The sequence below is a fragment of the Xyrauchen texanus genome, chromosome 37 (genome assembly GCF_025860055.1).
Source record: "Xyrauchen texanus isolate HMW12.3.18 chromosome 37, RBS_HiC_50CHRs, whole genome shotgun sequence".
NCBI lineage: Eukaryota > Metazoa > Chordata > Actinopteri > Cypriniformes > Catostomidae > Xyrauchen > Xyrauchen texanus.
In genome coordinates, this window is record NC_068312.1 from 18,880,939 (window position 1) to 18,908,378 (window position 27,440).

General features: G+C 39.3%; 1 protein-coding gene across 2 annotated transcripts; it reads right to left on the reverse strand.

Moving 5' to 3' along the window:
* Positions 1-511: 511 nt before the first annotated feature.
* On the reverse strand, positions 512-27,236 carry LOC127631130 (PI-PLC X domain-containing protein 3-like). Of its 2 annotated transcripts, XM_052109129.1 has the most exons (4): positions 26,938-27,236; positions 10,732-11,440; positions 2,329-2,512; positions 512-2,225 (listed from the first exon to the last, which is right to left on the reverse strand). In XM_052109129.1, the coding sequence occupies exons 1-3, from the start codon at positions 27,038-27,040 to the stop codon at positions 2,356-2,358; spliced, it is 969 nt and encodes a 322-aa protein (XP_051965089.1). In that variant the 5' UTR covers positions 27,041-27,236; the 3' UTR covers positions 512-2,225; positions 2,329-2,355. The 2 variants fall into 2 exon arrangements, with proteins under 2 accessions (XP_051965089.1, XP_051965088.1); XM_052109128.1 differs by having other exon boundaries at positions 512-2,512.
* Positions 27,237-27,440: the final 204 nt, after the last annotated feature.

Here is a 27,440-nt window from a genome sequence, read left to right on the forward strand (position 1 = left end):
AAACAGTTGAACATGTTTTAATGCACTGTAGGAAATATACTGTTGAAAGGAATGAGTGGAAGGATGAACTAGTAAATAAGGGTGAGCAGTTTACTATTAAAAATGTATTAAATCTTGGTAGAAACATAACTCCATTATTGTTACAGTATTTGGGAAGTACAGGTTTGTATATAAGTATGTAAGAAAAATTATTATTATTTTTTTATTTTTATTATTCATTTATTTTCATTTATTTTACCCTTCCATGGGGCTGAGTGTGGGAACGGAAGCCTTAGCCTCTATGCAGGTTTAAGAATTAAGTGTGATTGTATGTAGATTGGTGGAGTAAGGTAAATTAGAAGATTGTAAGTAGAGTGTCAATGGTCCATTTGGGTTATAGATGGCGGTAATGCATATCTATGTCTGTGATCCGCCGTAAAACAAGAAGAAGAAGAAGAAGGTTCAAAAGAGAGAGAGAGAGAGAGAGAGAGAGAGAGAATTACAGGCAGCTGCTCTGTGTGTTTTTTGTGTGTTTTTCGTTCAGTTCATTATTAAAACTATTATTTATATTGTCAAGCCGGTTCTCGCCTCCTCCTTTCCCTTAAACCCCCCCACATTGCCCGAATGTGCTGAAACCCGGGAAGGAGCAGGGATGTCCGTCGCGGAGTCCTCGACATTGTTGTCCACCCAGGTGAGAGCTGCTCCCATCCACAGTGGGACGGGGTAGCCCGACCGGCCGGACTCGGGGAGCAGCCGCTGTCTGCGAGGCGAGTGGAGGCTGGACTACCCGACTGCCTGGAGCAGTGGAGCCGCTGCCAGGGCGGAGAGCCCTGCGAGTCGCCGGGAACGCGGAGGGGTGTTCCATCTGCCGGGGTTGTAAGTCTGACTCCGGTCCGCCCGGGTAGGGGCGGCTGCCGCCCGCCTGAGAGGGTGGAGGAGTGATCCGGGACCACGTGACGGTGCATCAGAGAAACGGTGAGTGAGTTTTTTTTTTTTTTACAATATAAATTACAGTTTAATGAAGAAATAAACGAAAAACACACAAACATAAACACACAGAGCAGCTGCCTGTAATTCTCTCTCTCTCTCTCTCTCTCTCAAACCGTTGTCACAGGTCGCCTTTATCCCTCATACGCCCCATCAGGCTGATTGGTGACCGGTTTATTGGCATGCGTTATTCCAGCCCAGCCCCACCCTCCTGCGCTCTACACTCACATAATGCCTTAACAATTCAGCATATAATTACTATTAATTTTTGTTCAAATAGAGAAAATAAAGAGAGAAGACATTAGTGTGAGAGAATCTGTCACATTGTTAAAAAAAATTCATATACTGATCAAATTAAATTATTTGGCATCTGGTTGATTAAAACATTAGCACTGCAATTTATCCAATTAGTCTGGATTATTTGAAAATGGCATCATAATTGGTCTGTTTACAATTATTAAGTAGTGTCCCTTGTTTATTTATTTAAACAAGGGATACAAGGATTGTATTAAGCATTTTACTCAACTATCAGGTATACTGCTTTTTGTGCACTGCATTTGGATTTAACAGGCCACAAAACTTCAATGGCCACTCTTTAACAGTCCTCAGTCACAACAGTGCAAATGCAATGAATACTGTATATATTTTCTTCACAATTACAAAAGAATCCATTTTAGAATCATAGACGAAGTAAAGGATGACTCCAAAAAATTTTCGATACAAAGCCACACTTCTCAGTGTTGATACTGGCAAAAAGACAAATATGCTGTTACATAAATTTGCCATTTTTGGTTGTGAATACAAACATCTAATAGTTCACTTCTTCAGCATTATAAGACCAGACCGAGGCCCTGAAGGGAACCTTAACTCATCTGTTTGAGCAGGACAAATAGTAAGCAATAGTACAATTCAACAGGTTTACAAGTATTTACAACTTGACAATAATACAAGTTACTATTACCACAAGAAACAGACCTACTATAGAGTCAAACAATATTTATTCCCCATGATATGAGTTAATGTTATTGGTACTTTGATCAGAAGCTAAATTGTGAAAATGTTGCGCATTTGAATCAGCATAGTCCAACAGATAGGAAGAAGAGAAACATGAGAAAAGGCCAGTCACCTTTTTGCCCAGAAAAAACATGAAATCGCCTTCTGTCCGATTTGTCCTAGTTCTCAGACAATACCTGAAATTAATCCACTTGACCGCGTCTGCTCTCTACTCTTATCTCTTAACCTTACGGTTTTCATAAGCCCTAAAAATGTCAGAGACAACCAGAGCTCTATGATCCAAAAATAGATACAAATCAATAAGATTACAATTAAACTAAAGAGAAAGGGAGCAAGTGTAATTAATACCACAAGTGACTCTGGATATTTGGAGGTTCAGGTTGCATTCTCTTCCTCATCATCCAGGTAGTAGTTGAGGGTGATAATGGCGCTGATAAATCCACCCAGCTCCACAAAGTCAGCCGAGATGATGTTTACGCCACTTTCGCCAGGTCGCTGTGAGCGGATCCACTGCATCATGCCTGGAAGCGCTCTGAGAGGACACACATTTATATTCAGTTTCAATCAAAGGGGATTTGTTACCCTATACAGAATGTCTAAGAAGGTGTTTGTGCTACACCAGGACAATAGTGGTCTCATTTCACTTTGTAATAAACATGTTCACACAGTAAGACAACATGATGCTACCAAATAAAGCAGTAGATTGACATTGACCCTGTTCTGCAGAGTTAAATTTATGCAACATCATCTCCCCTCAGGCATTTTTGTATCAATTCAAACGTGTTTACCTTTCCCTGTGGTCTGACTGATCAGGCTCACATAAACAACTGGGCGATTCAGCAGTTGTATTTGCCCTATAAGATTATATTTTTACTCCAGTGACGGTTAGGTTTGGGTTTTGGGTATATGGTTCATTACACATGCACATTTCTGTTGGCTTTATTATGTGATTTACAAAAACAACTCTCTGGCACCACTCTGTGGACATTTGACATGGAAACTGGAGTTCATATGTGCCTAAACATTCCAAAAACACTTCCAACTTCAGCCACTGGGGGCAGTGATTCGAATTTCTGTAGGCACAGACTGATTTCAGAAGCAGAACTTTTGACCTTCTGTTGCCGAATTTACAGTACGCTCTGCTCTAGTACCCTATGAAGTGAATTTGTTTATCGTGAACTAAAATTTGGGGGGGAATTTAGCACATAAATGACAATTACATGTGACAGGTCATGTGAGGTTGCACATTAAACCATTGCTGGTATTAAGCAACAACATGCAAAACAGATAATGTACGATGCATACATAATGGCATTCAAACATTAAAGAAATATAACAAAGCAAGTCACAAACTGTATTAGTACCCAAATAAAAATCAAAACAAGGCACCATGAGAACTAATAAATTTTGCTGTTATCAACGTAGCCACCATATTTGAGTTAAAGGCATAGTTCACCCTAAAATGAAAATGATCTCATGATTTACTCACCCTCATGCCATTCCAGATGTGTATGACTTTCTTTCTTCTGCAGAACACAAATTAAGATATTTAGAAAAATATTTCAGATCTGTAGGTCCATACAATGTAAGTCAATGGGTGCCAACATTTTGAAACTCCAAAATCCACAAAAAGGGAGCATAAAGGTAATCCATATGACTCCAGTGGTTAAATCCATGTATTCAAACACAGTATGAATAGTGTGTTTGAGAAACAGATCGATACTTAAGTAATTGTTTGTCATAAATTCTACTCTCTGCCCAGTAGGGAGTGATATGAAAGAAAGATGTGAATAATAAAAAATAGAAGAAGAAAAATGAGAAAGTGAAAGTAAAGTGGAGTAGAATTTATAGTAAGATAATACAATAAAAAAGGACTTCGATATTGATCTGTTTCTCACCCACACCTATCAAATCGATTTATAATATATTGATTTAAAAACCCGAGTCATCAAAAACCTGAGTACTTTTATTTTGCCCTAATGTGGATTTTGGAGCTTAAAGGTTTTGGCACTCATCCACTTACATTGCATGGGCCTAAAGAGCTTTGAAATTTTGATTGTGCTCAGCAGAATAAAGAATGTCATACACATCTGGGATGAATAAATTATAAGAGAATTTTCCATTTTTGGGGAGAACTAACCCTTTAAGTGCCTATTATAAACATGATTTAATTTGCGAGTGAAAAACAACTTAAATTTTGTTCTTTGCATTGTATCACTTTAGAAGACTGGAATGTATTGCGTGAGTTTTATTGACTGTTTGAACTTTTACTGTGGTTTTTCTGCTTTTGATTGTTTTTGTCCTTTTTCAAGCATGACAGACTGGAATCACTATTTACTTACATTATGGCAAATAAACCATGTGAAGATTTTTAAAAAATGCACATTTTGTATTTCATGGAAGAAATACAGTCATATAGGTTTGGAGACACATTAGGGTGAGTAAATAATTACAACATTTTCTTGTTCCCTTTTGTGGAACTTGAAATGCGTATGATCACTATGGGACACCGTCCGAGTGTCACATGGACTGATGCAATTTATTGGCTGATAGTGCTTAAGCAATGCCCCCTAGGGTGCTACGTCATGGGCGCTACATCCATAAAGGCGCTCGCTTTCATGCCAACGAGTCAGATTTTCTGTTCTTCAGTGCAAGAATGGTCTAAGCCTGTGTTTGTTTCTAGCGACTCACGTCGAAGTGAAGATTATTTTTCTCCCTTTTGAGTGGCAAACATGTAAGGACGTCGAGTAATTTGTGATTTTTTCCCCCCCAAATATTACAAGGACAACCGCACTTCATCAAATCTCACAATTTCTTACCACAAGGCATTATCCCCACTTGTTCCAGTTCTACGGCCTCCAGATTTGGAGCTTTTGGGGATTTTAGCTTTGTGTCTGAGAAGACAGGAGCATGAAAGGACACCAGAATCCTCCTCTTGTTTGTCACACTCCCCTGAGACAAAGCGTATGTCTTGTCGGACATGATCTGAGGCCTAGCTCGGCAGCCATTTTATGACAAACAATGCATACAAGAGACCATACGCGTTGTGAGCCATCGCCATTAAAAAACGCTCTATGAGAGAATTCATCGTTGGAGGGTAAGGAAATAAAATGGAACTCTCTCTCTCTCCCCTCCCCATTCGAAGTGCTGCTCGTGGCAGTGGGGATCATGCATGGACCGGTGAGCCCGGCCACAGAACGCGGTGGCTGGAATAAGAGAATATTCCCCAACTGAGTGATGGTGTACCAACACATGAAGTGCTTCGTCGGTGCCATTATTCTGTCGGGATGCTATCAGGAAATGCAAGGTATTTTAACTAGTTTTTTTCTTTCGCCCGTTTCATAGTTCACACGGGAGTTCTGGTGAGAGAAGAGAAGCACACTGCTGTCTCTGCTCGATTTTTCAATGGTGGCATGGATCTTTTCAGACAGCTGTTGGATCTACACACAATGGTTTTGCAGTCCAACCAAGTGCATCGCATTAAGGAATGGCTTTGTGTTCACCAGCTCTGTTTGGACTTCCCCTCGATTTCCCCCCAGCTGCTTTCGCTGGGGAACGAGTTGTCAAGGCAATGCTTTTGTTTGTGAGGGTGATAGACAACAGAATTTGTGCCTCCTATGAATCGTGGTTAGCAAACTCTCTCCTCCACATATATCACGTCTCACAGACAAGCGCTTGGTGTTTCTATCGGCTCCATTAATAGCAGAGTTCACTATCAAGTCAAGTTGCCCCCATTCAGTAAATTAAATTAGACTGTATAAACACACGTTTCTCCCCTGCTTGCCCTTCGGTCAGTATCGGAATTATTTGAACACACCTCGAATGCCGACTACCAGAATATGGTTCAGTTTCCCCGCAGCTTACTCTGGGGAGCGAATATAAAAAAAACGCTTCCCGAATTCAGCCTCTGTCTCCATGACCAAGGGTCTCGCATAACAGATATGCACTGGGTACTTCAAATAATAGAGCATGACTATGTCATTCAATTCAGGCGGGCTTCGCCAGTATTCAATGGGGTTGTTCCAACAGACATCTCTGTTCGGGAAGCCGCGTTTTTGATTCGAAAATGTCACTCTCTCTTAGAAAAAGGGTTAATACAGGTGATTCCCAATTCTACAAGAGAATGTGGCTTTTACAGTCATTATTTTCTGGTCCCAAAAAAAGATAGTGTCTTCTGTCCCATTCTGGATTTGAGACATTTCAATTTCACCCTAATGAAATGTAATTTCAGAATGCTGGTTTGTGATAATAGATTTGTAGGACACTTTACCATTTTCCATATTCAGATTATGCCGAAACAAGACAGGTTTTTTTTCTCAGATTCGCTTTTGGAGAAAATGCTTTCCAATTTTTGTCCTTCCGTTTGGACATGCACTGGTACCACGCACATTCACAAAATGCACGGATGCAGCTCTGATGCCATTGAGGCTTAAAGGCAACCGTGTTTTGAATTATCTCGACAATTGATTGGTGTTAGCTCACTCAGAGATTTTGACTGCCAAACATCAAGATGTCATTCTCAGCCATTTGAGCAATCTAGGGCTGCGTGCGAACATAGATAAGAACATCCTGTTGCCAGGACACTCTTTCTAGGTGTGGAGCTGAATTCACAGGCAATGCAGTCTGTCTCTGGCTTGCATTCTGTCATTACACCAGCATCTAGCAATGTTCAGAGTGGGACGTGTTCTCCCTGCGAGAACATTTCACAGACTTTTGGGTTTGACTCATGATTGCAGTGTCCACTGTTAATCCCCTGGGCATGATGTATGTGAGACTTTTTCAGTGCTGGATGAATTCCACACAAAGGGATTTCAACCACTGACGCATGCGCTTTGTGCCTTAAGAGTGATGCGTGGGTGCTACCAAACTCTGCTGCCATGGAAAAGGACCCACCTTCTGATGTCAGGTGTTCTGTTGGGACAGGTGTGTCACCACAAGGTGATCAAATGCCTCCTAATCGGGTTGGGGAGCTGTACATGAAGGTCGTCCAGCCTATGGAGTCTGGATGGGCCAGCGGCAATATTGACACATAAACTGGCTGGAGATGCTCACAGTGCTGCTGCCATTAAGGTTTTTCCTTCCAGAGATTCCAGATAGTCATGTCCTCATCCAGTCGGACAACAGGATGGTGGTGTCCTACATCAATCGCCTGGGAGGAGTGCACTCTCGTGCCATGCTAAGGCTGGCATGATGCATTCTTCTGTGGGCACGGGACGAGTCATACATGTTCCAGGCCCGTTGAACTTTGGGGTGGATCTCCTGGCCAGACAGGGTCTGACGCCTGGAGAATGGACATTACATCCTCAGATTATGAAACAAATCTGGAGTAGGTTCGTTTGAGCGGAAGTGGACCTTTTCTCTTCGAGCGAGATGTCGCACTGTTCCATCTGGTTTTCTCTCTCACCCCCGGCACCACTGGAAATCGAGTCACTGATGTGCCAGCGACATCAGTGCCACATCTTTACGCATTTCCACTGATCAGTCTGCACTTTTGAATGATGGGTTATCCCCCGCTGTGGTTGATACCATTCCAAATTCTAGAACTCCATCACTGAGGAAATTATATACATTTGAGTGGCATATTTTTGCTTTGTTGTGTACAGCATGCAGTGAAAATCCAGTTCACTGCACTGTCAGTACAGTGCTGAATTTTTTTACAGGAGCATTTCAGGGCATGGGTTGCCCCGGCAATGCTTAAAGTCTATGTTCCTGCTATAGTGACTGAACATGTGCTTATCAATGGAGCCTCTATTGGTAGACATTCTCTTGTCTCTCACTTTATGCGTGGGGCATGCAGGCTTAGACCTTTTTTTCCCCATCCGCGTGTGGCGGCAGGGTTGTCCTCTCTGCATACATATGTTATATTCTATAATCTGGACAAGGATTTGAATCCTACATCCCGGGTTCTCTCAATTGGAACAGGAAAAAATTGATAATTCCTTATATTCAGACACTTTAGCTCTCTTGAGCGCTGCTGTATGCTTGCCCCATTGGCTTAGACCATTGGCAGATACTGTTCGCATGGCGTGAATGTATTTCTTTCCCATAGCGATCATATGCAGCACAAGTTCCACGAGGGAACGTCTCAGGTACCCTTAGTCCCCTGAGGGGAATGAGACATTGCGTAGCTGGCCATACTCGATGGTGCAAAAGTGAGCACCATTATGGAGCCCGTGATGTAGCTCCCTAGGGGGCGTCACTTAAAGGCATTAGCCAATAAAATGCTGTGATTGTATAAGGGCTTCAGACCACGTGACACTCAGACAGTGTCCCATAGCAATCAAATGCAGCATCTCATTCCCTTCAGAGAACTAATGATACATACGTAACTGAGATGTTTTTTAAACTATCACTTTAAAAGTTTGTAAGATTGTTTCACTTTTGTTCACTTAAGGGATGACCAAGAATTACAATTAGAATCTCTTTTAACTGAAATATTTGTCTTCCTACAATTAAACTTGCAATTTTCTTCTGACAACTTGAAAGACTTACAAAGACATGACAACATTTCCTGAAAATGAATACTGTATACTGTAGCTATCAGCCAATGCTCAATGGTTTTTATAGTGCATTCTGGTAATTTCTAGAGAGTGAAGGTTTCAATGCACTCAAAAACGTTTGACAAGGCGACAGCCCTAGAAATGACCAACTCCTTTGGCAATGTACTTGTTACTGAACTTGGGAGCAGATTGAGACACGCTATGACTCAGGAGTCATCTCATGCTCTGCTACTCACCCTGAGATGATGCGGCGGCTTGCAGGCTTTATCAGCTCATAAGACACCGTGCCTGTCAGATTGCAGTGCACTGGCTGAGCCCCTATCATTTTACTCTCTGTACCCCCTCCCCTCATCTATAATTAATTTTCCATCAGTGCAATCAATGCGAATGTTCCAGTTACATCAAGCTGAAATAATGTGCTGCTCCACACCAAATACTTAGGGGGGATTGAATACATATGTGGATAGCATGAACATGGTTATGACTCTCACAAGTTATGATACATATGGTCTGGCTTAACTGCATGCACAATGGCACAATATATATCATGCATAGTGACAGGCAAAAATCAATAGATCATCCACTAACAGATGCAGATGCAAATGTGTTCCAAACAACAAGTGGAGAGATATCTTCTCAGTCACTTGAATGAGCAGAATATTGGTTCACTCTAAAACCAATGAAGTAAATATGTGGTTCTATCATGCAGAGGCTTTTAAAACAAATCAGCTTTCTGCCAAGAGTTTCATGTTTCTAACTGAGCCTTATGAATCGTGATTAGTTAAGCTCAAGAGACTGTCAAGCAATGGTTAATAACTGTGATGACATTAAATTGGTACTGTAAAAAATCTGCATGGCACTGTTGTTTTTCCTCTCAATATGAGGATAACAGAAAGAGATCTAATAATTCACTATGTTCTCTGATGCCACACATGTCCCTGAATTGATTATGTAATAATGGAGAGCAGTGTGCTGAACAAGGTTATTATCGTTGAAAAAGAATACATTAATATTTTGTTTTAAAACATTTTGTAGTTGAAGCAAGGTAACAAAATGTAATGTATATGTGTTAAGTCTGAGATATGAATGGTTAGAAAGTATGTGCCTATATCATTTGATTCTGAGTGCTTCTTCATGAGAAGAAAACACTTCCTTCCAATCATCGTCCTGCCTTATACATGATATTACAGCAGAGAATTCAAAGTCACATGCGGATGTGACAGCAGTTCCTGACCGATGCAAGTTCAACAGCACTCAGATATGAGAGGGGCCTTTGCACTAAACACTCTGGTAACATTGAAATCACTCGTCAGAATGGACCACTGTCCATGACCGGAGCGAGCATGTTTCTTGGTCACAGCTTTGCTACTCTAGTGCTCCAAACATGAAGCAGCTGTTTGTTTAGATGCACATATGTGCCTTCTTTGTACATCTGATCATGAACAGGACAACATGATGGCTTGTTCAAAAACAGAAGACAATGATTAAAACCATAATCTCAAAGTCATGTCAACTCTCTTTTTGGTATCCTTTGCATTGTGTGAAAGTTAGCAGGATTTAGGCCTACAGGGTTTACCGGCATAACTTCATCATGACAAAGAAGTTGTAATACTAGGTTACTTTACACAGATAAGGTTATAATGATTTTATCACACTATAGTCATGTTAACAGATCACATTAACATGACTTTTACATTGTTTTGTGGCTAGACTTTAGACAGAGTGTATTTAATGTTTTGTGCATTGCTACCATTTACATTCATTATATGTGTATTATTGAACTTGATTTTTATTTTTTCAAAAGAGAGTCTAAATAATTTGTTGTGGTAATCGTCTTCACTCTTTGCACATTCATGCTTTTGTCCCATGACTAATATACAGCAAAGTGCCCCAAAACTTTTTTGCTTTGTTTTCACTCACAATTTGATGTCAACTAAAATTTATAATTTTCCAAAGAAATAAACAAAATATAAACTAAATTAATCTTCTTCTTTTGGCTGCTCCCATTAGGGGTCACCACAGCAGACCATCCGTGATCTGCATATTTGACTTGGCACAGATTTTATGCCTGATGCCCTTCCTGATGCAACCCCCAGTGGCTGGGGGACTCTCACTCACACCTACGTGGCAATTTAGAGTCTCCAGTTCAAATGTAAACTAAATGAATAATTAAAAATTAAAAATTAAAATGCAACAATTTAAAAATAAAAACTAGTGACATTTTGAAAACCATAAAAACCTTGATTCCTACTTCTCTGTGATGGTCTCCCTCAGGCCGCTGGTGACACCCTTCATGACGGTGCTTGCTTTGGGAGTGAGAACCACCTGGGACACAAAAAAGGTGCCCTTATGTCTCCGATCCTTGACAGAGGCTTGAAGGAATTGAATAAGCTTTTCGGGATCTGTAGTGTTGGCCCAAGGGGAGGGCATCATCTGACCTGGCCACAAGAATGGAACCTCCAGAGCCATGGGATTGTGATAGAAGACCAGCACTTGATACTCCTTTTCCCAGAGGTACTTCAGGCTTACCTCTTGAGCAAACACTACTGGGCAGAGTCGGTCCCCAAAGATGGTTCGCAGCATCTGGACCAGCTTTTCGTGATGGAGGTTCTGTACGCCATAGAAGTGGTTGAAGTCCAGGAACACCACTTCGCGAGCATGGGAGGCCAGGAAAGTGCTGATCTGCTCCAGGCCTTCGCGTACGGTGGCGCTGAACAGACCGTGTGCAAAGTAGAGCTCATTGTCGGGGTCTCTGGGTTTGGTGGATATGCGGAGATCAAAGAAGCGGATCCCTGCCTCCAGCTGGTTTGTGAAGTTCATCGTCTGTGTTGCCAACCATTTCCTCATCAGTTTCTTGGCCACAGTACCAAACACAGAGACAAAGTTCTGCACTGTCTCAGGCTGTTCAGGTCCAATTGGTGAGGCTTCATCAATGTAGAAACTAAATGAGTCATGGGAACCTGGATGAGAGGGTTTTTGCATTAGTATGTTTCTTTTAGAAAAAGCATATACACTGTATGACAAATTCCACAATTAGTTTTCACCAAGGGCCAAATTCTGTCAGCAATACAAAATTAAGGGCCACGCCATGTTATGAAAAAGTGTTTGTGCTGCTGCTATAATTATTTTTATTATTATTATTATTATTATTATTATTGTTTTTCTTATTAAAAGAGTCATGGAATAAATATTCAGATTTTTTTATTAGTTCTTTTTCTCAGTATTAGTAGCCAGTTTTATTTATTCACGCAATTAGGAACATTTTGTTTGTATACAGATACACAACTACACAACATTCCCTGCTGAAAAAGAAAACTTGGGCTAGTTTGAGTATTTCTGTAATTGCTGATCTCCTGAGACTTTCATGCACAACAGTCTCTAGAATTTACTCAGAATGGTGCCAAAAACAAAAAATATCCAGTGAGTGGCAGTTCTGTGGACAGAAATGCCTTGTTGATGAGAGAGATTGACAGAGAATGTCTATGGTAACTCAGATAACTACCCTGTACAAATGTGGTGAGAAGAATATAATTTCAGAATGCTATTCTGAGATGCTGGTTGGTGCTGTTTTGGCTGCAGGAGGGAGACCAACACAATATTAGGCAGGTGGTTTTAATGTTGTGGCTGATCTGTGTGTGTGTGTGTGTGTGTGTGCACGCACACAGGTGTACAGATTTTGCTGGTATGGAAAGAAATTGGTACTTGAATTCACCAAAGTAGCATTCAACTGATCACAATATATATTCAGGACATTAATACCATGAAAAATTACTATTAAAATAAAAAAAACAAAAACAAAACAATGTTCAGAACTTCTTAAACTACTTCAAATAGTTCTCATCAAAACAATCCTCCACTTGCAGCAATAACATCTTTGCACATCCTTGGTATTCTAGCTGTCAGTTTGTCCAGATATTCAGGTGACATTTCACCCCATGATTCCTCCTGTAGCACTTGCCATAGATGTGGCTGTCTTGTCGAGCACATCTCACGCACCTTACAGTCTAGCTGATCCCACAAAAGCTCAATGGGGTTTAGATCCATAACACTCTTTTCCAATTATCTGTTGTCCGATGTCTGTGTTTTTTTGCCCACTCTAACCATTTCTTTGTATTTTTCTGTTTCAAAAGTGGCTTTTTCTTTGCAATTCTTCCCATAAGGGCTGCACCCCTGAGTCTTCTCTTTACTGTAGTACATGAAACTGGTGTTGAGCGGGTAGAATTCAATGAAGCTGTCAGCTGAGAACATGTGAGGCGTCTATTTCGCAAAATAGAGACTCTGATGTACTTATCCTCTTGTTCAGTTGTACATCTGGCCTTCCACATCTCTTTCTGTCCTTGTTTGAGCCAGTTGTCCTTTGTCTTTGAAGACTGTAATGTACACCTTTGTATGAAAACTTCAGTTTTTTGGCAATTTCAAGCATTGTAAAGCTTTCAGTCCTCAAAACAATGATAGACTGATGAGTTTCTAGAGAAAGAAACCTAATATTGACCTTAAGACATGCCATGCCAGTCTATTGCATTCTGAGGCAACTTAAAAAAAACACACAAAGACAATGATAAGATTAATTTAATGAACCAGATAGCTTTCAGCTGTGTTTGATGTAATGGTAAGTGATTTTCTAGGACCAAATTAGCAATTTAGCATGATTACTCAAGGATAAGGTGTTGGAGTGATGGTTGCTGGAAATGGGGTCTGTCTAAATTTGATAAAAAATAACTATTTTTCAAATAGTGATGGTGCTGCTTTCTATATCAGTAATGTCCTGACTATTTTTGTGATCAGTTGAATGCCATTTTGGTGAATTAAAGTACCAAATTTCCTTCCGATACAGCAAAATCTGTCAATTATTCCAACTTTTTGGCTGAAAGTGTGTGTGTGTGTATATATATATATATATATATATATATATATATATATATATATATATATATATATATATATACACAGCTTTGACGGTAGCGTATAATGGAAAAATTTATTAGTGAACCCTTGCATTCTTAATGCACCATAAAACAACCCACGGGAAAATTGTTGCTAGGGCCTGCAATATAATAAAATGGAATTCACAAGCATGCTTTCAGTTTACAGTAAATACAGAGCAAATCCAGGTGCTATATTTGATCTCCAAAAATCACAAACAACTACAACCTGTTTATGCCTATGCTAATCTATTCAAATGAAAGCAGTAAGCAGTCAATAAACAGTGTCAGAGTGATGATCTGAATAATATTTTTAATGAATAAACAATACATCTCTCCATCTGAAGGCAGCACTGTAGTCATCAACATTCACCATGGGAAAGGGCCATTAGGCAAGCAGCTGTCTCGGCAGAGACATTTCAGCAATAACCACAACAACAGAAACAGTCGAAATGATTGGAGAATTAGAAAATGCTTTTAACAAGCCAATGAGCACTTGTTAATGGGTACAGTGTTGAACAGGCAAAGAAAGAAAGAAACAAAGAAAGAAAGGAAAAAAGAAATCAAGTCAGATTCATAGTTTTCATGTTGGTGGAAGGAAGGACATTTGTGTCAAATTCAGCTTGAGTAACTAGACAATACATCTCATTTCCCTCCTTGACATAGGTAATGTGTTCTGGTTCATGGAAATGGAGAGGAGTCTGCACTAACACAATTTTCACATGTCTCATCAATTTAGAGCCTGACAAGGCAGATAAGATGTATGAGCATAATTGTGCACTTTACAAGAGGCATTTTGACAAGGACATGGAAGCTGGAGGTCAAGTTCAACCTCAAGGGCATCTCAACGAATTCTAATGGTTACACTCCTTTTTTAAATTCTAAGAGTATTAGCTATTATTGCTGTAACCTTCATTACATTCATGTTGACTGGCAATATAGACCTATTACTATGTTAACCAGGGCGTAACCACTCCCCCCACCCCCACCACACATACACCCAAATAATAAAAACAAGCAAGTACAACCTCCCATTATATATACCTGTGACAGGGCGGAGGGCAGGGCCAGGTCGCGATCAGCTGCCCGTAAACAATCTCTCTCTGTCGCACCACCATCCGCAGTCGGCCTTTATCCCTCTCAGAGGCTTAATTAGCCTGATAAGGGACCGGTGTGTACAATCACGACCCAGCCACACCCTCCGCCCTGTCACAATACCATGAGCAATGGAAACATGCAAATGCTTCACGCTGCAACCTCCCCAATGTTCAAACCAAATCTGCACCCTTGGTGTTAACCTCTTGGAAAAACCTTTAAGCCTACATTCCCTACAACAGTAGATTAACAGTGGTAATTTTAGAGTCTGGGGCAAATGATTACATTTCGATGAAATATTACAAAGACAATTTTATCCCCCTCTGAAATAATGTGAATAACATTACATTTGTGACAGGGCAGAGGGCGGGCCGGGTTGTGATTCTACACACCCAGTCCCTCATCAGGCTAATTAAGCGAGGGGAGAAGGGGCACCTAGCTGATCGCCTGGAGTGGTCAGGGCCGCTGCCAGGGGCGGAGGAGACCCCTTCTGTTCCCAGAGAACGCGGCGGGGCATTCCGTCTGCCAGGGGCTGTAGGACTGCCTCCGATCCGCCTGGGGAGGCGCAGCTGTCATTCCACTAGAGGGTGGAGGAGTGGCCGAGGACCAAGCTGTGGTGTATCGGAGATCCAGTGAGTAACTGGTCTCTCTCTCTCCCACTGCCGCTCTGGGTTGGCCTATTCCCTTTCTTTTAAATTATTCAGTGATTTTTTTTGGGGGGGGTACAACACGGTTACAGGAAGTACCCCCTATTTTAATTAAGGGTAGATTTTCCCCTGCCAGATTCAGGAAAGTGGGGATGACCTGCCGGCAGACGGGGCTTAGGGCATACCCTCCCTCAAGAAAAGGGGGGTACATCATGCCGGGGGCTCCCCGGCCTGAGAGAACGAGGGAGGAATGTGATCGGGCGGAGGGCGGGCCGGGTTGTGATTCTACACACCCGGTCCCTTGTCAGGCTAATCAAGCCTTGGAGAGGGATAAAGGCCGACTGCGGACGGTGGTGCAGAAGAGAGAGCAAACGTTTACGGGCAGCTGACCGTCATGTGTTTATTTCTGTCTTTTCGTTTAGTTTTATATTATAATATTATTTATATTGTCAAGCCGGTTCTCGCCTCCTCCTTTCCCTTAACCCCCCTTACAACATTTATTAAGAAATGACATGGGTTCATGATTTCATGTTGATGTTGTTCAATAATTTCAGACATAGGAAATTAAAATAATCAAATTGTTATCGCTGCACCACATTCACATTTTTAGAGAACTAAAAGGAATATCTCAAAAGTTGTTTAAAAGAAGAGAGCAATCTGAAATTTAACAGATCTGTGCAAATAATATTCTATGAGATCACATAGAATATGAGATCACATGCATATATTGTGTTCTAATAGCTCATGAATTAAATGCAGAGGAGTATTCTCCTGTGACGGGATCCCTGCCTTGAGATGTAATGAACTGAAGTATAGTAAGATTGAATAAAGTAGATTTGAGGAAAGTTATTATCAAACTGCTTGTAACTGACTGGTCTAATTTTTTTTATTTCGGAGAAGAGCTGCATTGGATAAAATTAAAGACATCAATAATTCTGTCCCATTTCTGTTTTTGAAACATCCAATCCAGAAATGATCTTTGAGACAGTTTATGTTGTTGTAGTGAAGTCACACAATTGTCTACAGCTAACTGTTGATTTAATGGGCCAATATTGTCCTATTGTAATATACTGTATGTTACAAAGCTTTTAATTATATTATTATTTAATAATAATTAATTATAATAAATCCATTATTATATTTTATTTAGCTAGTTATGTTTTAATTTAAATATATTATTATTTAAACAAAGTATATAACTGTATCTTATAATTCAAGTGTTAGAAAAGGAAGGACTAATTGAAATATAAAATATGACGCAGTTATAAGAGGTTTTCAGAGCCAAAATACAGAAACAATCATAAAATGGATAGTTCCAGTCCTGAATGCCGATCGATCGGTCAATATAACATTCCAGCCATAAAATACACAATATAATAACATTTGTACACCTTATCACTGTGCAGCATCCATAGTGGATCAGATTGTTATTGTTACATAGCTATGCTCCACTGTCATATCTAGTGGGAGGATGGCACTTAATTAATTTGTTTAATAAATAATTTGTTAAAGAAAACATGTATCCTTTAATTTTGTAGTAACTCTTTCATAAAAGCAATAATATTCTAAATATAGTCATGTCTGAAGGGGCTTCAGCCACTCTGCAGGGCTCCATGCCTAGCAATGCCCTTTAAGCTTCATTATATTCACGATTTAGCACAACTTCTTATACTTTATTGCTTAAAGATATGACACTAACAAAAAGCCCCAGTAAAAGTCTCTGATGTTTTCTCAGATTTCATCCTAATGTGAATGGTAACTATGGATACATTATTTTCTATCATGAGCTATCATTTGTGTACATTCAATGTTTATATAGACCAATAATCTCCCTGATTTAAAGGTTCACTGTCCACTGTGGTTCAGTGACAGGGTAGCCATGCTAAAAAGCAAACTAACCACTATAAACTTATAGCAGGTTCTATTTTAGGGTTCACTGTGACATGTTGGGCTGCCACTGTGATGATGGAACTACTATTCACAAAAGATTGGCATGCAAGTGTCAACAACAGGGGACTGTCTCACAGTGCAGCAGAAAAACGAATTATTACAGGAAAGAGTAGGGGCACTTCTACACCATTTTGAGTAGGGGGCCTGGGTGGGGTCGGATGTGCTTATAGGGGCACAACTGTATTATACCTTAAATGTCCCCTATACACATATAAAACAGAATTTGCTGTTTTTTTATTAGCAGACATGCAATTTTTTGGAAACTGTAACATTACATTACACAGTAACATTCTGGTTGTACCCACAAACTTTAAGCCATGTTGCCATGCTGTACTTTAGAAAGACTAATGCAGTAAAGTTTTGTGTAAGATTAATGATAGGCTACACATCAAGATTTTAGGTTGCTAATATTAAGCTCAATTCTCTGTTATTAAGCACATGTTTGCCTCTCCCTTGTGATTGGTGCACTGCGCGTATTTGATAGATAAATGGTGTTCATAAAGAGGACTTTGTGTTTGTTATCCTCCCTGTAAACTGTTAGTGCTTCTCTTTAATTTAGTTTGAAAGAGAAGCAGCAGGATGAACTCTGCTGCTATGTTCTCTCTCTCCCGGTTAGTTGTGCATTTGCTTTTTATTCCTGTGCCTATACCCAACAGTACAATATTAATCTGTGTGTATTATTAGGTTGAAGCAGAGCCGTAACTGCAATATACATTGAGGGGGACAAGTCCCCCATGCTCAGTAGTCTAACGCGGCTCATCAATATAATTTGATGAAGGTATCTAACTAAACATGCAATATTTGACCATTGTTTTATGTTGTAACAAAAGTAATTTCCAAGGGTGTAAACTATTCACCATTTGGCAAAATTCGCCATTTTGAATTGTAAATATGTCATGCACAGTATATGATTTGTATGTCATTCATAATTTTTTATGTAAAAACATGGGCTGTGTCTCGTTTGGAAGGCTGCATCCTCCGGAGGCTGCATACATAAAAAAATACCTCATTATAAATAACATAAGTTTGTACTATAAGTTGTTCCAGAATTTACAACCCGACATATACACATACAAAAAAATATTTTATAAAGAATGCTTGCTAAATAAGAGCAATCTCTAACAAGTTGAGCTCAGGTGTATTCAATAATGCAGAAAATCAGATCCAGATTGGGTTTTGTGATAAAAAAAATTGGAAATTGTGCACTTTGTTAACTTACACTAACATTTACACCAGCACGCAGGCCTATAATCCACATGAAGTAGAACTGAAACTGGAACATTATCTCCAGAAGTTAGTTGTTGGTTCGTTATTCGTTTGACATTTGGTTTCTCCTACCTATCTGGAGCCATCAATTTTACAACAAAATCTTAAGCACAATTAGGTTAAAGAATATATGACTATATCATACAGGCATAAAACACTGAACTCAAAAAGTCAACGCTTGTTGTAGCTGGAGAATTAATCCACACTATGTCAAGGACCTGCCACTCAGTCAATCAGAGTTTTTGTCTGACAGGACTGTGCGAGTGTACGCTCAGGTTTTGTTTAGTGTGATGATGCACTGCATAGCTTTGTTTGATGTTGCTTCGCATTCTCGTCTTGTTTGTTGGTTGGCATGGCCGTATATTGCCTAATTGTCTTGTAAATGTGCGCTCATGCAATTTGGGTGTTTTGTTGTCTTGTGAGAGCATGTGACTTTGTTTTGTCTCTATGTCTTACATCATACTCCGCCTCCTTTTTTGCCTATTACTAGATTAGTAGTCACACCTCCTGGTTAACCTGTTGATTTCTCTCCCTATTTTAGTCTCCTCGTGTTTACTGTCCAGTGCCAGTTCGTCTTGTTTCCTGTAATGTTGGCTCTCCCATGCCGGTCCTATCAGTCGGTTTGTTTCCTCGTTCCCTAGTTCACGTAGCCAAGTCTGGTCGGCCCTATTCCTTGTTTCCCCTGCCTGGATTATTTACTTTTAGTTTTTAAATAGGAGTTTTTTGGTTTTTATATTTGCCCTTATGTTATTAAATAAATACCCTTTTATTTTTCAACTCTGCATTTGGGTCCTGTCTCTGCATTCTGTGACACACCAGAAAAAAAGAAATCCTGTCTTTTGGGTCTAAAGTGCAGGATTAATGGATGAACAATTGGATAGATGGACAGATTTAAAGATGACATGAGCAATAAGTGCCATAGAGGTTTGAAGCCATTAACATTTTTCATGCCACTGCTGCAACTTTAAGTAATTTCAGTCATGACAACTCTCAGAAAGATTTAGCATGTTAATGTGGGTATGACATATTGATAGGATATTGGTCTTGGCGGACTAGATCTGCCATGCTGCTACTGCTTCAGAGCAAGTAGGGAGCCTTGCATCTGCTAGAAAATACATACTGAGTTAAACATGTGGACATGCTGCTACACAGTAAGACAAAATGCAAGACATGCTGCAACAAGCAAGTATGAGCATGCTGCTGTACAACTAAACATACAAACCATCCCCATGTAGCAGATCTAGACCAGTGAAGCTGGGGTGGAGGTGGGTTCAAGAAAAAGTCTCACAGTGTGCTGCAGTGAAAACTCTTGTCTGCAAAACTGAGCAATTTAAATGTTAGACAGTGAGACACAAGTTGGTTGGCTACCTGATTACATGTCAAAGGACCAATTATTGACCAATCATACCCCGCCTCCGGATCAAACCCGTCACTGCACTCCTCGACATTCATCCACTAAATCACCGTTATGAAATTATATTTGTAACGAAAAGGTGCTTTGAGTTTTTGGCTTCTAACTGAGCACGTAAAATCAATCAAGTAAATTTACCAAAAGAATTTAGCCAAAATGTGCCCATTGAGGCTGTGGGGAGAAAAATTGACTCGGGCATAGCAGATGAGTTTCTAATGGCACTGCTGCTGTTTCAAGGTCAAATGTCTAGACCGGTGAAGAGTGCTTCTATTACCACTGCAGTTAGATTATGCCAGCTTTTGTGAATCTCACCAAAGCTATGGCATTAACGAATAGGTAGGATTACCAGGGTTGTGCACATTCAGAATTTAACTGAGAATACCTTCTGAATTCCAATTCAAATCCTCAATTTGAATGAAGGTAGCAAACAAGATGCAGATTTTGCAGAAGTGACTTAAAGGACTTAAAATGGAAAGAATATAACTGCTATTTGATGATTCTCACAAAACCTGTCGAGAAAATGTAATAAAAAAATTAAAAAATACAAAATCTATACATTTTATTTTGTACAAAGAAAATTAAGCCTACATTTAGGGCAATTATATTTTTGGCATTTTCGGACACCTAAGGACATTTAAACCACAATTCTTACTACTGTATCAGATCTGTTTGTTTTACTTTTACAATTTCCATTGTTTTTTATAATGAGTCTCATTGCCTGAACATGCTTTTCATATTTTCTTTTCCCCCATTTTACAGTAGTAAAAAAAAAAAAAATGCTGTTGTAAATGCTGATTCAAAAACAAAAATTAAAAACAGTGCCAAGAGTAGTATTATTTAATATTAATTAAAATCTGACATACTTTATATATAAATTTTACTTTTTGTGTTTAATAAATTAACTTTAATCTAATGAAAGGACACTTAATTTCCCAGAAATAATGCTCTAATTTATCCCAAGCGCCACAAAATAGAGCCAAATACAAAAAGCAAGCTTAAACAGGGCACTTATGAAGCTATCTGTTATTGCCTATTTTGTTGTTGGGTTAATTAAATTACTTTTTTTATTTTTTTTTGTTGACTATTGAATTTCTTTGAATTGCAATAAGTAAATTCCTTTTCCTGTCATTCGACTATAAATTCAACATAATGTGGAGTGGCCAACTCATGAATTGAAAGGCAGACTTTTGTCAAATTCTGAACCCTGAAGATTACATATGCAATCATATATGAAAAATATTTCAAGGGTAAAATAATTATGCTTGGCTGCTGAGGAAATAATACATTTATTTTTGTGTCTGTCACTGGCTGGTATTCAAAAGCAAAAGAGTCCATGCCAACTATGATTCATGGGCACAGGGACATCTCTTTATGAATGTAAATGTGTCAAAGCATGAATATCAATTATGGCTCTGCATAAAAACTAATGAAACCAGATTCCACCCATCTCCAAACTGCAATAATCTGCCAACTTTCCAGATATACTGGTGGCACATAAAGCAACGGTGTTCTGCTTATGCTTTGTGCTTGTCACTTTAGCACAGCCACCATCTGCATTGTCACAATTCCCCTGACCTGGTCTCGCCATCACTGCAGGTGACAATGGCAAGTGTAGCGGGGTGATGACCTCATCAATCCATCCATAGAGCAGATCGCAGTGAAGTAAGAGCCATACAAAAGCCCCCATCAGCTAAAGCACAAATGCATTACTTTAAGATACAGAGACATGTAGGTTAATTATATAAACCTTTGACCAACACTTTCAGGGTGCTGCGATAAATGTATACCTCGTGGCGAAGTTCCCGCTGGCACATACAAGATTGGAAAAGGGCAGAACCTACAACATCTATTCCATTTAGTAATGGTTAGTCTGCCTCCTGGGGACTTGTTTGCAATAGAAGAATGATTCATGTTTTTGCAAGTGTGTTTGAGGAGGACAACAAGCTAATCTCTATTTTTTTTTCTATAGTAAAAATACTTTACACACATTGTCCGTATTAAAAAGCTTTCATTATCATTTACTTACATAGATAAAGAAATATAGAAAAAAAATAGTAAAGAATGGAAAATAAAATAAAAAGAGGGTTTGCCAATGATGCTTTAGAGATGAGTTAGATTACAATTTTAAAGGCAGAGCAAATTTCAAAAGTTTTTATTGCTTTTTACAATATATTTCCACAAAATATTGCAAATACTGATACTGCAAGAAAATTATGTTGAGATGCAACAGAAGGACCAGTCCAGCTCTAAGGAGAGGTTTGAGATTATAATTTTTTTTTTGGCCCTCTTATATTGGAACAACAATAAATGAGTTCTGAGGGAGGACATAAGACACATTAGAGTCTCTCCTGGATAATACTGGAGTTGGGAGAGCCAGTTTTAGTCCTGGAGTACTTAAAGGGACAGTTCATACAAAAATGAAAAATAAGCCATCCTTTACTCACCCTAACATTCACAAGCTAACATTCTGCTTAACATCTTGTTTTGTGCTCCATGGAATAAAGATCCTGGTGCAAATAATGGTATATACTATTTTAACCCAAGTGCAAATAGTGGTAGATATTATTTGCACCCCAACCCTGGTGCAAATAATGGTAGATACTAACTGCATCCTGGTGCAAATAAATGTGGATACTAATTGCACCCTGGTGCAAATAGTTTCAGATCCTATTTGCACCCATATTTAAATACTAACATACAGTAAAGGCATCACCGCAGTGTGTTTATTTAGAGTCTCACAGACAACCTACACTAACCACTGCCCTTAATCAAAACCTTAATTTTCCTTTATAAAAAATAAACTTGGTTTTACTACAGTATCATTGGTTTCACCATGGTATATTTTGTACATTTATAGTAAACATAAAATTAACCATGGCTACTATATTACCACAATATTACTGTAATAAAACTATGGTTTCTGACAAAAAAATATGGTTACTACAATATTATTAATACAGTTATGCAATCTACACACAAGCGATGACGAGCCATGGGAACGAGTGCAATTGACAGACCCACCTCTGGATCAAACCTGCATTCTCTGCACTCCTCGACATTCACCGACCTGGGCTGGACTGGCAATCTGGCATACCGGGCATTTTCTCGATGGGTCGACACACTTTGGGGCCACTCAGGGGTGGACTGGCCAGCGGGTGAACCGAGCGGGGCGGTGGGTTGGCCATGAAACGTGCCAAATGGGCCGTGATAAGCAAAAATGAGCCACCGCGTTATGCAGAACGGACCACAAAACGCCGCTGCGATATGCAGATAGGGACAGTGAACACAATTATTTGTTACAATCCTTTCTATTACAGCTTAATATGCAGAAACAACTATAAATAAGCCATTAATAGGTGGATTCCTCTTAAAGTGTTTACATGGTGATGCTATCAAAACACTGCATTTGTATGAGCATCCCAACAAGCTGTAGTGTCTATGCATGTTTTTGATTCATATTTCGATTTCATATGTTTTATTTGGAAGTATAAAAACATTTCCTGTTACTGTCCAGTCTTGTATTTGGTCCATTTGTTTATTGTATTGTTATCCTATTATTAGTTTAGTCTTGTCATTGGTTCTTGTTTATTAATCTTGTTATTTTGCCATTGGTTGTCTTGTAATCTTTTTCCCCAAGTATCTGTATTTAAATCCTCATGTTAGCCATTGTTTCTTGTTGAATATTGTTTGTGTAACGTCTTTGTCAATGTTCATGATTATAGTATAGTCATTGTTCATAGTCTAGTTTAGTTTATGCATTGGTTATATTCTGTTTTGTTTTCATGTTTTGGATTTATCACAATTTTTTAAATAAACTGCACTTGGATTCACAATCATCTTGTCTTTGTCCTGCTCCTGTTTGCTCTTCTGTGCCAGCATATAACAACTTTCGTTCAACCTATGATGTGAGTTTTGGGTGGTGGTATGTTTAACTGACCAATGGCAGATTAGTGTAGTGTTCAATAAATCTCTTTGAAAACAATCATTATTTTTGCAGTTCCACTGTGGCACAGAAATTACACAATTCAATTTAAACATTTACTAATAAAGAGTTTATGTAAATGTATTACATTGACTATACAGTTTACTATGCACTTCAAAAGCTAAATAAATAATAGTTTATTTTTGGAGAATTATGCAAACCTCCAGCTGTCTGTCAATTTGACAGCATAGGAGCAAAAGTGCCTGAGGCTAAAATAAAGCACCATTGAAATATGCATGAGAAAAAGTCCGAAGATCGATCGTTAGGCTATGTTTTCGGAATTAATCCTGAGGAGCTAAAATGGTCATTGTTTACTCTAATTATATCTGTGTTTGGATAAGCTGAAAATATACTGTACCTCTAGAGGGTTAGTTAAGCAAAATCAACCTTGATTGATGGTTCAGAGATGTGATAGACCTTATATGGTTTATGTCTCTAGGGATTAGATCAGGATGAATGCATGCATTTTACACACAAGGACATGAGCGCTTGAACAGGGTGAACACATTTTCAAAGACTTAATTTCCATGAGATTTCCATGAGATTTCAATTCTTTAAGAGTGAGATCTAAACTTAGAATTGTGAGAAATTAAGCCTAATATTCCCTTCAGATATTCAAGATATCTGTGTGGGAGTGATGTGTACAGAATTCTTATTGGAGACTTAATTTGTACAGAGCCTTTTGATAAACAGCTACTACACTATGAATTTCCATAGCCCAACCACAGCTTTGCAGATATCACTATTTTACTAAAGTTTTACAGAAGAGAGATGATGCACCTGGTCAAGTTGTCCAGAATTGGGCTAAGGCTTCAGTACTAATGAAATCAAGAATCTAGGCCAGACTTATCAGTGGGATAAGGTAAACTTCTCCCTGCAGTATTTAATGCAAATTATGCATTTTAGTTTGCATTCATATGTTGTAGTCAAAGCGCTTACTGTAAGATCAAGAAATCAGAACCCATAATTGATTGTTAACAAAATGATTTGGAGGTGGCTGGCCAGTTGATTAGTTCTTGAGGCAAAGGGTTGAAATCATGACATAGACGTTAATCAGGGGTTTTAATCAAAGCCTGAGTCTCTCTGGGCCTGTCTGGCTGATTGCTTCAGCCTCTGGCGCAACTCAACTGTTGTATTTGGCAGAATAACTTCCCCTACACTACCATAAAAACAGCAAAAACTTTTCCCTCTAGAACCATTCTTAACAATGTGAATATGTAACACCTTAATTTTGGATTTGTTAGTAAGCCACTTTCAACTAAGGTGAAACCCAGCCATTTTGCACACTTCAAAATGCTTAACCTTTGCTAATTGTTTTAATTTGGGATAACACAATCTTAGATTTTTTAATTTCCACACTGTTCATACTGGGCCTACCATCTGTGTACCTCAGCAGAAATCAAGATTCATCAGACCAGGTGATCTTTTTCTAGTCTTTTACTGTCCAGTTTTGTTGGACATGCTCAGAAATGCTCAGCTTTCTGTTCTTGGCCGACATAAGTGGAACCCGACATGGTCTTCTACTGTTGAAGCCATCTGCCTCAAGGTTCGACATGTTGTGCATTCTGAGATGCTATTCTGATCACTACAATTGTACAGAAACGTTAACCGAGTTACCATAGCCTTTCTGTTAGCTCAAACCAGTCTGGCCATTCTCTGTTGACCGCTCTCATCAACAAGACATTTCCATCCGTAGAACTGACACTAACTGGATGTTTTTTTATTTGTGGCATCATTCTGAGTAAACCCTAGATAGAGGCTGTTGTGCGTGAGAATCCCAGGTGATCAGCAGTAACAGAAATACTCAAACCAGCCCATCTGGCACCAAAAATCATGTCACGTTCCAAATCACTGAGATAATTTTTTTCCTAATTCTGATGGTTGATGTGAATATTAACCAGGCGTGGACTGGCCATTGGGAAGTTCTGGAATTTTTCCGGTGGGCTGACCATGAAACGGGGCCAAATGGGCCACGATAAGCTCAAATGGGCCGCCACTTTATGACAGCGACACCCTGTCTCTACCCAGTCCACCCCTGACATTAACTGAAGCTCCTGACCCGTAAATGCACGATTTTATGCATTGCACTGCTGCCTTACATTTGGCCGATTAGATAAACGCATGAATAAGCAGGTGTTCACGTGTACCTAATAATGCGATCACTGAGTTTATAAAATTATGTAGCCTACCTCTGGCAGTGCAGTTTGACGTTAGGACAACAAAAGCCTTGAGGGCTTTATATCCAAGGGTTAAAGAAATTGTTCACCCAAAAATCTAAATTCTTTCATAATTTACTCACCCTCTTGCCATCCCTGATGTGTATGACTTCCTTTCTTCTGCTGAAGACAACTGAAGATTTTTAGAAGAATATTTCAGCTCTGTAGGTCCATACAATGCAAGAGAATGGTGACCAAAAATTTGAAGCTCAAAAATCTAAAAACAAACTAATAAATAAGCTCCAAAAAACTCTAAGATTTTTTTTTTATAAACAATATATATATGCTTATTTATAGTTTTGCCTTTTAGTAAGGTGTTTAAGGGTAATTTTGAGTGTACTGACTTTAGATAAGGTTTTGATAAAGTAACAAAACAAACAAACATCAACAACAAAAATAAGTTATTTTTTTAAATATTTTTTATAATTTTTTTTATCCTTTATCCGGCCTATGTCTTGTTTCTTTTGCTCTACATAACTAGGCCTACTATACGCGTATTTGTATTAATTAATTTATTTATTATTATTTCATTTTGATTGGTTAGGGCTTTAGCACAAGTGCATTGTGGCGTGACTCTTAATTCGCAACAAAGTCTTTTGGATTTCGAGTCCCGAGCAACAAGTGCAATTTAATTTCTATTACACATTCTAACCTTATTATAAACTCATTCACTGGATTGGACCAGCACATTAGTCACACAATAGATTGTGTCAGAATCACAATTCGTCTAATCTTCAGTTTGTAAGACCTCTCATCTCAATGTGCGTTTTGAATAAGAGTATTTTCCCTCACGCGGACGTAAAATGCAACCAAAATAAAAACTTTCTGAAAGCGTCATTTAAGTAATTGAAAAAGAATCTGGTCTCAAGCAGCAAATTTGCTCTGTATAATATTTCCACCCCTTTTCTCACCCTCCACTGCTACTATTTCTTCAAAACGTGAATTAAATGGCAAGAAGGAGAGCTTACCCGGTATTGCGAGATTGGTGAGAGGAGTGCTGTGCAAGGTTGCCGGTAAACTTGACATCCAGTCCGCATAACGGAGTTCGCTCTTCCCCTGAGACGCAGCCATGCCTTCGGTTATCTGGTGATCGCTGTGCGCTGCTTGCTCTGAGTGCTGAGTATTCAGAGCCCGTGCGCGCGTGAGGTCACAGCGCGAGCATTACCACACCCCCGAGATGGCGCGCGCCGCACAAACATCCCAATTTCCCCAGCCTTCTAGATTCAAAGGACGTCTATAGAAATATAAAGCAGCTCGTTGCACATAACAAGCCTACTGTATGTCCTTCGGAAATGATTCCCCTCCAAAGTCGATCTGGGTGTGGGTGCATGTGATTTAATTATTTCATTTGATGTTATTTAACAAGCACGGTTTGTTTGTGCTAAGGCGCCCGGCGGATGAGTCCTCTGTCTGTGCATCTACGCATTCACCGGTACACGCTGTCATTGGGATTTGAACATGATCGCTGTCT

Coding starts and splice junctions, on each gene's coding strand:
- LOC127631130 (XM_052109129.1), bottom strand. CDS start 27,040: ATGGCTGCGTCTCAGGGGAAGAGCGAACTCCGTTATGCGGACTGGATG. Junction 11,441..26,937: donor CACCAATCTCGCAATACCGG/GTAAGCTCTCCT, acceptor CCTCTCATCCAG/GTTCCCATGACTCATTTAGT. Junction 2,513..10,731: donor AGGGAGACCATCACAGAGAA/GTAGGAATCAAG, acceptor GTGTCCTCTCAG/AGCGCTTCCAGGCATGATGC.